Here is a 10,452-nt window from a genome sequence, read left to right as displayed (position 1 = left end):
GTGTGTTTTTGTGCTTTAATAAAAGTTCACCACTGATACATTAAATTTTTCCTGTTGGTAAATTATCTGATTGACTCAGATTTCTTTATAAAGTGGTGATTCATTCATTCATGATTTGGTGCCTTTATACCGGGGTCTCTGAACTTTTAGTCTATTTTGGTTTATTTATGTAAAAAGTAGGAATTAAATCCACATGTGACTCTTGAAAGTTCCCAAGAATAAACAGTGAAAGTAAATTAATTTTTAGTATAAAGCAACAACATACAGTATGAAACAGCCTGACATACAGAGGAACAACATGAAAATAAAGCAGGATTACAGTGAGTTCTCTTGTAGTGCAGATATAGTAACAGCTGTTGTGTAAAAGTTAGAGCTAAACAGTGACAGAATTCAGTTCTATCCTTTAATCCCATTCCTGAAAACCCTCATCTGTCAAACTAAAAAGACCAGGTTTTATTTTACAGCCGTCAGTCGACGACGTTCTGGGGCGCTGTGTTCAGCTCTAAAGCCTGGACGATCTGACTGGCTGACGGTCTCTTCTTGGGGTTTTCCTCCGTGCACAGATAGAAGAGCTCCACCATCCTGCGGTACGAGTCGCCCAGGGCCTCGCTGTCCAGCGCCGGACGCGTCCCCAGTCGCTCGTAGTAGCCGTCCTCGTCGAAGCTCTCCTCCATGGAGTCGCCTGACGTGAAACATCACGTTAACACAAAGTCCAGCATACAAGTATTAGAAGCTGGGGAAAGTAAAAGAAGAGCTGCATTCAGCTATTGCACGGATCATACCTTCTCCCTCTTCATCATCATCATCATCGTCGTCCAGCATCTCCAGATGAGGCATAGAAAGAGTCATCATCTCCCACAGAGTCAGGCCGTAGGCGAAGATGTCTGCCTTGTCAGTGACCTCTCCTCCCTCCTCCAGGGTTTCCTTTGGCTTCCACGGCTCGGTGCCAATGTACTCCGCGTCCGGGTCAGACACTGGAGACGGGAGGAGGCGTTTCAAATCCAACTCTTGATTTTGCAATTTAATTATAGGGAAAAAAGCAATTTGTCTGTGTCGCGTACAATCACATTATGTTTGACAAACAAGAGGCTGTGATCTTGCAGAGACCACAGTGGAAGACCTAAATTTGCATTTAGCTCAAATTGAACCCAAAGCAGGAGTGAGGTTTGCAGGCTTGGGAAATGTGAGAATAACTTATATTTCTATCCAGGCAAAAAAAACAACAACAGTAAATTAACTGCTGTAAACAGTCTTTTTTTTAAAATCAAAACATCTCAGACAAACTCCAGTTTACCGACTCTCAGCTTAATGAAAAAGAAGTTAAACTTTCTGATCCATCTGTTCTTTTGTTTCTCATGATCCTTGAACCCCAAAACAGTGAAACATAAAGCTGCTGATTCTGGATCAGTAGATTTCTTCCTGTTGATTGAGATTTTTTTTCCTGATTTCATTCTCCGCCCTGATGTGCCGAGTGTGTCTGAGATCAACGACGCTCTTTGAACACGACTGTAAAGAAGCATTAGACTGGTCAGATCAGACAGAGACCGTTGCTCCTGACACTTGTCACCAACAGAATTTGAAAAGTGGACCAAATTTATCATGCCGATTCTCACACTTTGGCTAAAACCAATATACAACAAGGTCATTTCAACAAAATCTTAGAGCTGTTTGCTTGTGATGATCTTAGTGTTTACCTCTCATGTTTTCATCGAGCTGCAGAGACACGCCAACATCGCAGATCTTCACAGTCTCAAAGTCGCCCTTGATCACCACGTTGCAGGACTTCATGTCACCGTGCAGAAGCTTCTTCTCGTTGTGAAGATACTGTGGCAACAAACAAGCAGAGTATCTTGACGATGATGTGTAAAACAGTCCTTATTTCACAGGTCATGTAGAGGAAAAAAACCCTGAAAATGATATAATTTCCTTAGAAAACAAATTCATAAAAACATGCAAACTACCACATATATTAGAACATTATACAAAAAAACTACAGACATTTATTAACAAAACAACTGAATCATACAACTCCACGTATAAACAAATCCAAATGAAACAATTAGGCAAAAATGTGCTTGTTTTTAAACCTGATACAGGATCAGATTAGATATCAAAACAGGGCATGTGATCTGGACATTCCACAGAAGTTCAAAAGGTATTTGTGTTCATGATTCACCTGCAGGCCACGAGCCACATGCAGTGCCACTTTCTCTATGTTGGCAGCCGGAAATGCTTTCAGGCCCTCCTTCCGCCGCTTCTCTATCAGGTCGTTCAGTGACTGCTCCCCTCCGTACTCCATGGCCAGACACTTGGAGCCATCTTTGGCCTGAGTGAAAGCACGGAAACCTTGATTTTGGAGAACAGACACAGAGGAGAAAAGATCAGAAAATAGAACATTTATATGAGTTACTAAATTTTTCACAATTATAAATGCAGCACTTTTATTTGGCTGATCTCATCGTGTTAACCACATTTTTAGTTTCTATATCTCATGCTCCTCGCGTACATCTTAACATCTATTCCATTTCAGAGCCCATAAGTCAAAGAGATTAGTAGTGAAATACCACAGTATCAATCTGAAAACATCCCAGTATGAAACGTTTCACACTGTGTTGAGCCTGCTGCTGTGCCGTACCAACAATGTTTGGGTGATTAATTTCCTTCAGGATTTTAGCTTCTTCACTGAGCCGCTGCTGGTAAACAACAGTCTGTTTGGAATTACATAGATGATTGATCTTCTTCACAGCCCAGGGTGACGCATTCAGCTTTCCTGGTCTAAGAAGAAGAAAAAGAAGAAGAAAATAAAGCAACAATGTAACAAATGACAGATTTTCAGAGTTGGACCCTTGCTTTAATGGTGAATTTTTGTCTGTAAAAACTCAGTGATTTTTTTGAAGAACAAATACAAGCTTTATTATTATTTATATATTGCATTATTCCTTTATTAGTTTTACCAAATGCCACAGGTGATCCAGAAGATCATTATAAAATAAACAGAATTTACATTTAATCGTTCTTTAAATTTCTGTCTGGTCAGTTGTCCTACAACAGGTGGCAACAAAAACAAACCGGTTCAGGAGGTAGACGTTGACCCCAGTCCCACAACCCAATTTCTTCATGAAAGGTGAGGCAGGGATGGTGATCGGGCTGCCTCCGCTGCCCCCAGGCCTCCTCATGTGGCTGGCTTTAGGGGTCTGGAATACGCATCCAGCTGCAGGAGAGGCCATTCTGTCAAAAAACTGCAGACAACATTGGAGGTTAAAAACAATATTCAGCACATCGGGAGTGGTCAAATCACGCAAATGGGCCAAAATACCATGTAATTTAGTTATCCACTTGGGAAAAAGAGATCTGAAGGAAATTTAACACAACCTAAAGAAGCCACATGTGACAAAAACAGCAACGTATATGACACAAGATGACACAAATACTTCTAGTTACAGAGCATTTAACTTATCTTTCAGCAAAGGAAAAAAAAAAGCTTAAAGAATCAAGCTTTAGTGGCATCATGTCAAAAATAGTGCAGTGCAGAATATAAATATCACACGAGAAACATTAAACAAAGCCTTCAAAGTTTACTTAACACGATAATTACAAACGTTGGCTGTTTCACGAGCACCATGAAAGATATCAGAGGTGTTGTCAGGTTCTATTTTTCATAAACGACGGTGGAATTTGCAATATTTCATTAGTAGCGGAAACAGGAGAGAAGATGAAGTCAAACAGCTGAAATTAACGCAGCTGGTTTAGAAACCCTCGATAAAGGAACGTCTGAAAAGTGTTTGACGCTGAATGGACTTGTAATTACATTCGGAGTGTGCGTGTGGAGTAGCATATGTGTCATTTATTCGTATAAATCCGTCACTTTACCTGTTTTCTTTCGCAGAAACGGAGTGAAAAAGCCGAAACGCGCCAAACATTCAAAATAATAACGGTGGCTACGGAAGGCGGAGAGGGACAAACTGCACCGGAGGCGCTTTAATGCACTTGAAATCACTTCACGCACTGTCCCGAGACTGCTTCCGTTCATATGGCTAAAATAGCTTAATAAAATGTATGCACAAACTAAAGTCCCAATTTAATGTCAATTTAATTGTTCATTTTTTACATTTTCTGTTAAAATGCTGCAATACACTACTTTGGCCAGCTGAGGGCAGACACGGTTATAAATAGGTTGTATCCATTGATGTATGTAAAGATGTTGAGGCAGGTGTGTTTGTGTTTTGGCAACGTTTTTGGTGCTGCAAAGGCATTGAAAAGGATTCAGGACAGACAGACAGACCTGTCAATATGTTTGTCATGTGGAGAAGAAGCCACGAAAACCATCATGCAATAAATTATAAGGAGATAAAATATCTCCCATGCTCTTTGTATTTGCCACATTAATTGTATATGTTTGACACGAACCTTTGAAAATTTGCAGTAGTTTATAAAACAGGAAATGTTCAGTGTTTTTGATTAAAAAAATGTAAAAACGTATTTTACATCAATTCATTCAAGGTTTTTAATACTGTAATTTGTTTGTTTCAGAGTTTTTTTCCCCCCCCAGTTTGTTTATGTTTGTGCTGGGATGTGTGTTTTATTGATCCATGTCATTAGTCAGTAGGCAGCATGTGTTGCACTGCACCATTTATATTAAACCCTTGTGACAGTTTAAAGCACTGTCACCTTGCAGTGGGTGGGCTCATGTGAGAAATAATGGCACATTAAGACCAGATCTGTGTCATTTTCACGTTGTGCCTGCTGCCTCTCCAACTTCAGGGACATGTCTGAAAGAATTCCCTCGCTGCCGACGGTGCAGCCGACCCCGACCTCGGCTCTCATGATCCCATTTTTGTTTCATCTCCTTCATACACGGGCCGTGCTCCTGCTGCTCAGTCTCCTCATTGTATGGAAGGATAACCGTTTCATTATGAGGAAGAGGAGCAGGAATGTGGTCTGATGACAAATGGACGTTGATATGAAGGCTGGGACTTTCTCTTTCCGTCTCAGAGTTCCTCTCTTCCCTGAAGGGAAATGTGGTGCATTTTATTGAATCAGGACGAGTTGGATTCTGGTTGGACCACACAGAAACACCGAGAAAGAAAAAGGGTTTTACTGTGAACAAATACAGAACAGTCACATGGATAACGATACAAATATCTGAGGGAAATAGTGTGAGAGACAAGTATCTCATGTGGTTTTCAGTCGGTTTAAAGAAAATCATTTTTTAGGAACATTCTTGACAAGTTTCACTTTTTTTGGAGTGAAGACATTTTGAAACTCAAGTCTCAAATAAATGAATATTACACTGGCCATGCAATGATGTAGTGGTTAGTACTCTTGCCTCATGAGTTTCACTTTAATTAGTGACTCTAAATTGTCTATAGATGTGCATGGGAGTGTGTGTGACTGCCCGTGTCTTCCTTGTGATGGACGGACAGTCTTTCCATAGTGTAGCCTGCTTTTGTTCATATTCAGCTGGAACTGGATCCGCTGAGACTCTGAGTTGGATAAAGTGATCGAGAAGATAAAGGGATGAGTTAATATTAACCCACATGGAATTACTGAGCATTTAAATCTCAAGAACTCACAGTGAAAGCAATAAATCAAGTTTCAAGCCACTTGAGAAAAATATAGGATCAGAAAAACTCCTTATGTCCCATTTTTTTTTAAAGCTGTAATGTATCAGCACTTGTGCTTCAGGGTCATCCAGGGTTTAAGAGTTGAACGTCACATAAATCTGTCCCTTGTTGAGTTTTTTTACATCTCGAATCACATATTCTATGAAAGAAATGTTGCTGTAAGACAAACATTTGCCTCGAACTGACCTCTTCTAATTTCAAAATCTATAAAACACTCATAAAAAAAAAACCTCTAATCCATAATTCTTGACAAAAAGTTTCAGTGTGAGTCAAGATCATATCTACACGAGATGATAGGTACATAAGTAAACATAATGAGAGTTTATCTTCCTTTTTGGTGGGTTACTGAAGATCTGAGAGACAATGAGCTTTTATCAAACTTACTCAAACTCCAAGCATTTCTCAAAGACCTGCGATCAGACAGAACAGAGGTCGGCGTATTTGGCTGTAAAAACCCGCCCACATTGCTCCACCTGTACCAGCACCATCGTCCTTTGATCCATCAAATAAAAAGTCATAAACTCTTTACCATCCCAGGTAAGTGAAACCACTCTGACACCACTCAAATGGGCTGTACAGTCCAGCTCCAGGCCGCCAGCCGTGCGCGTCAGAGATCAGGTGATGGTTCAGTCGATCACCGCGCTGCCTGCTTCACATGTGGAAACGTTCATACGAGTGATTACTGTCCAGGGTTGTCTGTCAAAGCACACACACCTCCATGTGTTTCGGCTCTGCACACGTCCAAATCAACTTCCTCCCTCTCGCTTCACCTGTTGACGTCTCAAAAGCGTCTGTTTCTGATTCGCCTATGATATCAGCAGGAAAAACAACAGTTTAAACAAATCTACTTTTTTATTATTTCAGCAGTGCATATGTATCATTTTAGTGGTACAAATCTCAAAACAATGAAGTGAAAGCTCTCTGTAAGTACCGTATCAAGTATTTTTTAATCGTGTTTGGTTTATTTTTGGATGCATGTAGTAAACGCCACAGCTCTCAAATGTCTTATGATCAATAACAAACAAAACAAAAACAAACCATAAACATGAGTACACAGATGTGACAGGAGCCTTCATCCCAAGTGAGCAAAGTTACATCTTTGTTCCAACAATACATTAAAGACCGAAACATAAAAAAAAAAGTCATGATAGTAGGCACAAAAAAGCTGGCACATTTAAGTGACTAAGTGCACTTCTTTTGCAACGTGTTCTCACTTTCAAAGGTTTCCTACATTTTTAAAGGCCAAGTATTCAAGTTATTTGATCCCAGGAGACTGAAGCTCAAACATGAGTTCAGAGGAGCCTCCATACCGATCAGGAAGTCACGTTACAACTGTTTCATAAGAGAACAGCTGCAGCTAGGAATGAGCATCAGTCAAAACAGACGGACAGACAGACGGTGATGTTGACAGTGGAAGTGGATTAGACTGCACTGATTTCATGGCCACCGTAGGTTATCTAATGAGGAATATTTCAAATAATAATCTGGTTCAAAACCTATCCTGTGAACCATTTATAAAAACAAAACAAAACAACAGTTGTGGGTCGGCCATGAAGCTGGCTGTTTCACATATGGTGGCTTGATGATTAACTGGGAAATGAGAAAGTGTTTACTCATGAATGGAGAAAAAAAAAAACATCTGAGGGCCGTTAAACTTCTAAGAACCTTTCAAGGAGCCCTGAAAATCAGATCTAGCATCACAGGAAATAAACCAGAAGTCATTAGTCTCGCATGTACAGCATCCAAACATCAACAGAAGAAAGTGTGTAAAAGTGAATTACACAAATAATAACTTGAAAAACCTTCATTTCAGCTGTCATAACTGAAGACAATACTGTTTGTTATTCATCTGCTGGTTTCTAAGGGGTGGCTATATTTGTATATTTACCAACTTCAGATGAGAAACCTCTAAGTTTCCAGCTGCAGAAATGCAAAAAAAAAAAAAAAAAAAAAAACAAAAACATTATCAAAGAAAACTTGTTACGTTCCACATTTCAATACACTTTTTGATCCCAAACAACAGAACATTATTTTCCCAGAACTGTTTGCTGGTGCAGAGCAATTTTCCGTCCAATGTAATTTAAAGGGAGATGACACATTTGCAGAACAAAAATACACAGATGGAGTTTGTGTTTTCTCTTTCTGTTGCTTTAGAAAGTAAGCATGAGCACTGCGGCCAGAGAGCTGAAAGTGACGTCTCTGCAAGATAAACCGACAGTCTGACTGACCCCGAGGCCTGGCTGCCACTCAGTCGCTCACATAAATGTGTGCGTGTGTTTGTGTGTGTTTGTGTATTCATCTATTATACTCTTGTGAGGACTTGAGTCGTTAGCTGCCATGGTTGTCATTATAATTGCTAACTGGTGACAATTAAAGGCAACTTTTGGGAGAACTGACAGGTTTATTCTCTGTTCTTGGGGTTAAAATGAATTTTCTGGACTTGTATGAGGCGGAGTCAGAGAATCACATCAGTAAATCGCGTTTTATTTCTTGTCAACCAAGACCTGATATGTATGGCTTCATAGAGAAAGCTGATAAACTCTTGAAGAGATGATGAACTAGAAATCTGGCACAGAACTGATGGATTTGATCATTATTTTCATCATTCACTTTGATTATTTCTGGTATAAACTGTTCAAATTATTCAGAGTAATCTGAGGAATACTTTTTAAAATACCCAAAAGTTCAAATAAAACATCTGACCCACGAACCGTTCCCACTAAAGTCACGTCTTCAGTTTCCCAGCTCACTTTTCCCTTCCTCAAAACTGCCCATTTCTTTTATTTTGTTATCCTCTGTGGTAAAGTTCTAGTTCAAAACAAACCTCAACAAAGACCAAGTCACTTCACCAGTAAAAAAAAAAGTCACTTCTGGCTGAACTGACATGAAATTAATCTCCAAAACTATTTTGTTTTGCCCTCACCATATTCCTTTGACTTTGGGAATGAGTTCATAGACTGAAATCTCATTCTGATAAATTTTCATAAAACAGAAATTTCACATGATTAAAGACATTTTACAGATTATATTAGTGAATTGCAAATTTCCTGAGATATTGAAAGAAAACCTATCATGAGTCGTGAATCTGCTGGATTTAAAACTGAACTAAAAAGTGAGTCATATAAAAAAAAATGAGGCTGAATGTTTCAATAGAACTTGCAGGCATTCTGCAAGATTTTTGGAAGAAACAGTTCTTTTTTTTGCCAAAGTCAAAGCAGATATGAAGATAAAAAACAACCCTCTGAGAGCTATAAAACCGACTTAAGTATTTTGTGGTGGGTGTTGCAGTTGAGAGGACTGATTCTGAAACAATCCATCTTTTGACACCAAGTGCGAGCTGGTCATTATAAATCAGGGTGCAGGGCAGTCGTCCACGCGGCCATCTGTTTACACTCATCTGCTTTTCTGCATCATCTCTTCATCTGTCAGCTGGACAGCCGTTCAACTCTTTGCATCCAATTCTTTTTTTTTTAAGCCGATGGTCTGCGCTGCCTGCTGGTTTACAGGCTGAGTGGCCGACGTGCCCCGGCGGTCTGGCCAGTCTGCCACGTGCAACACTTTTCGCGCTCCCGTCCTCTGCGACCTCAGGTTGCGTCACAAATCCAGGACTTTGCAAACATTGAGGATGTTGTGAAAGAAACGCTGCAAAAAAAAAAAAGAGTGCCCAGAACAATCTCACGCAGCTTTTGAAGGAACGCTGCAGACATATTATTCCAGATATCTGGACAAATAGATGACAGATCTACAGCTTGATGAAATCACGCTGTCTGGATCTCATCACGGAGAAAGATAGTCTATGAGGGGCTGCTATCACTTCCAGGACCCGCGCTCCTTCTTAACACTGAAGATAGTTCTTGATGACATTGCCTGAACCTTGGAGGTTGTGTCCTCTGTTGCTAAATGCATTTGAACACTATCAGATGCCTTCCTGATGGTAACATGATGGATGTGTGGAGAAACTGTTTCACTGTTTAGCTGATGATTCTTTTTTTTTAAATAGCGCTGATCCACAGCTGTTATTTGTCACAGAGCAAAGAATTTAGAGAAGATTCATCACTTCCTGATTAGATCTGCTGCTTGTTTTAACAAGAAATAAGGTTGAGGACAAAAAAAAACAAAAAAACAAAAACAAAATTAATGTAAGTTTCATTACGATGCCCCCAGTGAGTTTTGATAATGGCATGAATGAATGAAGTGTTTGTTAAATATAATTATCTGTGAAAACTTTAATCCCTTGTTGCCTTCAGGGTGGAAATCGCAGCCAAAAGCCACTCAGTGTAAAACTGCAGCCTCTTGATTGTTTTCTCCACCATTGAGGAAGTTGGATATAATTAACAACCATCTGTTGTCAGAACCTTTAAAGGAGTCACGTGTGGTTAAAAATAATAGTAACCATATAGGATTTAAACAAACAAAATGCATTTTGAACATCATGGGGTTTTAAAAATAAGTCTCCAAGGTTCTAAAGTACGGGGAAGATGCTGACATTGCTGCAGTTGGCTGTTCACAATAAACTGACCAAAGCATCAAACGTTGAACTTAAAATCGAAGTCAGACCCTTCGATCCTCTCGCATCTCACAAATTCTGCAAGCTGCTGGTTCATTCCATGACGGGGTCTCTTTTCAAGCAGACAACAACGGAACAGTAAGGCTGACTGATGCAAATACAAATATGAAAAAGGTTGTATCTAATTTGTTAAAAAAGTCTGCAGATATTTCATCAAAGAAATATACAAATAAAAACCTTTGCTAAATAGACATTTAGCTTGTCTGAAAAGAATCCAAGCTCTTTCAATTCAGGAAATAAGCTGACTTAAAAAAAAAAAAG

At 39.6% G+C, this 10,452-nt stretch overlaps 1 protein-coding gene across 1 annotated transcript; it reads right to left on the bottom strand.

The window, feature by feature from the left end:
• Positions 1–3: 3 nt before the first annotated feature.
• Positions 4–3,908, bottom strand: pbk (PDZ binding kinase). The gene is made up of 7 exons (XM_030110106.1): positions 3,871–3,908; positions 3,070–3,239; positions 2,636–2,775; positions 2,177–2,346; positions 1,695–1,824; positions 783–974; positions 4–682 (listed from the first exon to the last, which is right to left on the bottom strand). Exons 2-7 carry the CDS (start codon positions 3,225–3,227, stop codon positions 468–470), a joined length of 1,005 nt encoding a protein of 334 aa, XP_029965966.1. The 5' UTR covers positions 3,228–3,239; positions 3,871–3,908; the 3' UTR covers positions 4–467.
• Between the last annotated feature and the right edge of the window lie 6,544 nt (positions 3,909–10,452).

The sequence above is a fragment of the Salarias fasciatus genome, chromosome 15 (genome assembly GCF_902148845.1).
Source record: "Salarias fasciatus chromosome 15, fSalaFa1.1, whole genome shotgun sequence".
Lineage (NCBI taxonomy): Eukaryota > Metazoa > Chordata > Actinopteri > Blenniiformes > Blenniidae > Salarias > Salarias fasciatus.
This window is presented reverse-complemented; position numbering and strand designations above follow the sequence as displayed.